We start from the raw sequence: 3487 nt of genomic DNA, 5'->3' as shown, positions 1-3487 counted from the left end.
TACTCCGTTTAGAACCCTCCTTCTTTATCATTGTGCCATGCCCATGGGTAGGGGCGGACCCAGACCATTTGAACTGTGGGGTCAAATTTTTTTTTTTTTCGAACAACGTATCATAAACAAAAAGGAAAAATCGGTTGTTTGCTGTTCATGTTCGATATTTGCACTTTGGGAAGAAATCGGTGGATTATATGATATATTTATGGACTAAATAATGAATATGGATCATGTGATATGGATATAAATTTAGGATTTGAACTTTTTGGGGGAGAAAATTAAGTTTTCAGCAAAAAAAAAAATTCCAGAAAACTGTGATGTCATTTGACCCCACATGACCCCATGTGGGTCCGCCCCTGCCGGTGGGGGCTTCTTAATGCATTTTTAGATACACTAATTGTTGACTATGAATCGAGCCCGTTCAGCACTATTTAGTCCAACAATATTAGACGAACAAGAGAATGGACTTTATTTATAGGTTCTTTAGCAAGCAAACCACTTATAAATAAGTAGAGAGCTTTCTGTTTCTCCAACATTTGTTCGTTTCTTTGAGCAAATCACAGCAAAAATGAGATATACTTTTCATCATTCTTTAACTTGCTTCTGCAACTTCCTTTTTCCTCGTCTGTCTCTCTTTGTTTTCATCTTTGCATCCAAAGCCATAGCTCGGAACCTAGCCAGTGTCGACAAGGCAATGAACAATTCTGCTTCTGCTATATTAATATTCGGAGACTCCACAGTTGATTCTGGAAATAATAACTATATTACAACTCCGTTTAAAAGCAATTTCCCACCTTATGGGAAAGATTTCTTGAATCAGGCTGCGACTGGAAGGTTTACTGATGGCCGACTTGCTAATGATTTTATAGGTGAGTTAAGAACATGTTTATGCTGTACGATGTTTAGATGTTCGTGTGCATGGAATTAACGGTGTCTGAATGTTATCAGCTAACTATGTTGGGCTCAAAGATTATGTGCCTCCATATTTGGATCCAAACCTCAGCACTCAAGAGCTATTGACTGGAGTCAGTTTCGCTTCTGCCGGATCTGGATTCGATCCTCTTACACCGACAATAAGCGTATCTCTCTCATTCTATGCGCATATTTTTGTTTTTCCAAGTTAAACTTTTGGGCTCGTGTTTATCTAAAAGCTTAAATTATTAAAGACAAACTTATTAGTTGTGTTCAAGCCCCATTTTTGCACGCTGGTTCGTTTCGTTCTGTGCACTCCATTCCCCTCACTCCACTCCACTACGACACGACCTATTTATTCCAGTATACACGTGTTCTACTTTATATGAGTCACATATTAATTTACAGTAAAAACGAATTAGTGGGGCTTTAATTTCGTTGAACTACCTCGTTTAAAGATTTAAGGTGCAAAGAGGGGGAAAACTTGTTATTTCTTAATTTGGGTCTGAAATATTTTTCACTCTGTGGTCTTCTTTAGTCTAGATTTACTGATATTAACTGCCTTATGTACGGATTTCTTTAATTTCAGAATGTGATATCACTGTCAAAACAGTTGGAATACTTGAAAGAATACAAAGCAAAACTGAAGGAGACAATTGGGAAAGAGAAAATGGAAGAGTTGATAAATAACGCTTTGTTTATCGTTAGCGCGGGTACAAACGACTTCGTCGTCAATTATTTTACGATACCAATTCGACGTAGAAGCTACACTATCCCAACTTATATGGATTTTGTATTACAACGATCACAGCAGTTCATGCAGGTTCATTCCTTCAGATATTATCTTTTTACGTCGTTTAAAGATCGAATGCTATTTAGAATTTGCAATAAGTTTTGCTAAACTGTAAACGTGTTCAATTTTGTGAAGGGTTTGTTGGATGAAGGGGCTCGACGAATTGGAGTGGTTGGACTGCCACCGATCGGTTGTTTGCCTATCGTCATAACCCTGTATTCCAACAATGCATTTTATAAACGCGAATGTATAGACAGATTATCCTCCATTGCTCGAGATTACAATCAAAAGCTCCAAACACAATTGAGCACAATGAAACTCAAATCAGCAAATTCTGGCAAGCGAATTGGTTATATGGACGTCTATGGACCGCTAGAGGACATGGCCTTCCACCGCAAGTATGGTACGTGGATTAACTTCGATCAAATTAATTTTATGTGAAATGGTTTAACATGGTATCAGAGCAAACAAATTTCAGATAATTTAATAGATTTTTTCTTTTTCCTTTTTTGTTAGATTTTGATGTGGTTAACAGTGGATGTTGTGGTTCGGGGTACGTTGAAGCATCGATTCTATGCAACCGAAGATCAGCTGTTTGCCCGGATGCATCCAAGTATATATACTGGGATTCAATTCACCCAACTGAAAGAACATACTATCTTCTCTTTCAGGCCCTTCGACCTGCCATTGATGCCATCATCAAGAATTGACATGTATTAAACATATTATGGGTTGCAATGGTAATTTGAATTTATCGGTTTTTCAACTTTTCAATGAGTTTTGGATCATGTTTGTCCCAACCTACAAGTTAAAATTTTTGTTCCTGCCATCCAGATCAATCGTGATGTTATGTGATAAATTTTAAAGATAGAAATATAGACTAATTTATAAGAATTTGGACTATGTTTTAAGATAGAACTCTAAATCTTTACATGGTATGAGAGCTCATTAAACTCTAATGCACAATTCGATTCAATTAGGATTGAAAAAAATAAGCATACGAATTTCAAAATTGGTTTGCTCAAACGAACCATTATTTTGCGAGGACATGTTAATGGATAAATTCCATATTGAATAAAAAAGAAATCATAGACCAATTTATTTTAATTTGAGCTATTTCTCTTCAAGTATTTACAATGTGCAAGAGAGGGCTACCATTACTTTTTTCGGTGTGAATAGGGGTGAGATAGGGCTTATACGACCTAGTGAGATCTAATGAAATGGAAACAAGCACCAAATCATGTCAAGTTGGATCTATTGAAACAAAAATATATAATACCAATTTAGTTATACTCTCGAGTTTTTGGTGAAGAAATTTCTTTTATAAGCTTAACTTTGATGGACAAAATATTATATCAATTGGCATTAACTAATAATATTACGCTACAAATATGAAATTAAAGAGTGACTTTGAATTTGATATATATGAATCGAAAAATTCGAGTTCTGCATGTCTCATCGTGCTTAATCTGGGTGTCGGAACAGTTTTTGGAAAACATGTCGAACTCTACGTTCTGCTTCGATTGTCAAATTATTTTTAAAAAATTCATGCTCAATTCCTAAATTATACATTTATCCTAGATTTCATTTTTTATTAAAAAAAATAAATTAATTAAAAAACGGAGTAGCAAACGTGCTAAAGAATCGGAGTTAAGTGTGAAAGGTTATTATCCTAAAAATTGATTTAAAATAACATGAAGAGCTTCGTTGACAAATCCGTTGTAGTCTAGTTGGTTAGGATACTCGGCTCTCACCCGAGAGACCCGGGTTCGAGTCCCGGCAACGGAA

The 3487-nt window shown here is 35.8% G+C and overlaps 1 protein-coding gene and 1 non-coding gene across 2 annotated transcripts; both read left to right on the top strand.

The window, feature by feature from the left end:
• Positions 1-497: 497 nt before the first annotated feature.
• Positions 498-2487, top strand: LOC111370582 (GDSL esterase/lipase At5g45960). The gene is made up of 5 exons (XM_022992369.1): positions 498-863; positions 943-1073; positions 1496-1729; positions 1835-2102; positions 2216-2487. Exons 1-5 carry the CDS (start codon positions 563-565, stop codon positions 2407-2409), a joined length of 1128 nt encoding a protein of 375 aa, XP_022848137.1. The 5' UTR covers positions 498-562; the 3' UTR covers positions 2410-2487.
• Positions 2488-3414: 927 nt separating this feature from the next.
• On the top strand, positions 3415-3487 carry TRNAE-CUC. Its single transcript has one exon. It is a non-coding gene; the product is annotated as a tRNA-Glu (tRNA).

The sequence above is a fragment of the Olea europaea genome, chromosome 21 (genome assembly GCF_002742605.1).
Source record: "Olea europaea var. sylvestris chromosome 21, O_europaea_v1, whole genome shotgun sequence".
In the NCBI taxonomy this organism is placed as follows: Eukaryota; Viridiplantae; Streptophyta; class Magnoliopsida; order Lamiales; family Oleaceae; genus Olea; species Olea europaea.
This window is presented reverse-complemented; position numbering and strand designations above follow the sequence as displayed.

Bases quoted from the DNA above. Each gene is read 5' to 3' on its own strand.
- LOC111370582 (XM_022992369.1), top strand. From the start codon at position 563: ATGAGATATACTTTTCATCATTCTTTAACTTGCTTCTGCAACTTCCTT. The intron at 864-942 runs GTGAGTTAAGAA...GAATGTTATCAG, and splicing joins ACTTGCTAATGATTTTATAG to CTAACTATGTTGGGCTCAAA. The intron at 1,074-1,495 runs GTATCTCTCTCA...CTTTAATTTCAG, and splicing joins CTCTTACACCGACAATAAGC to AATGTGATATCACTGTCAAA.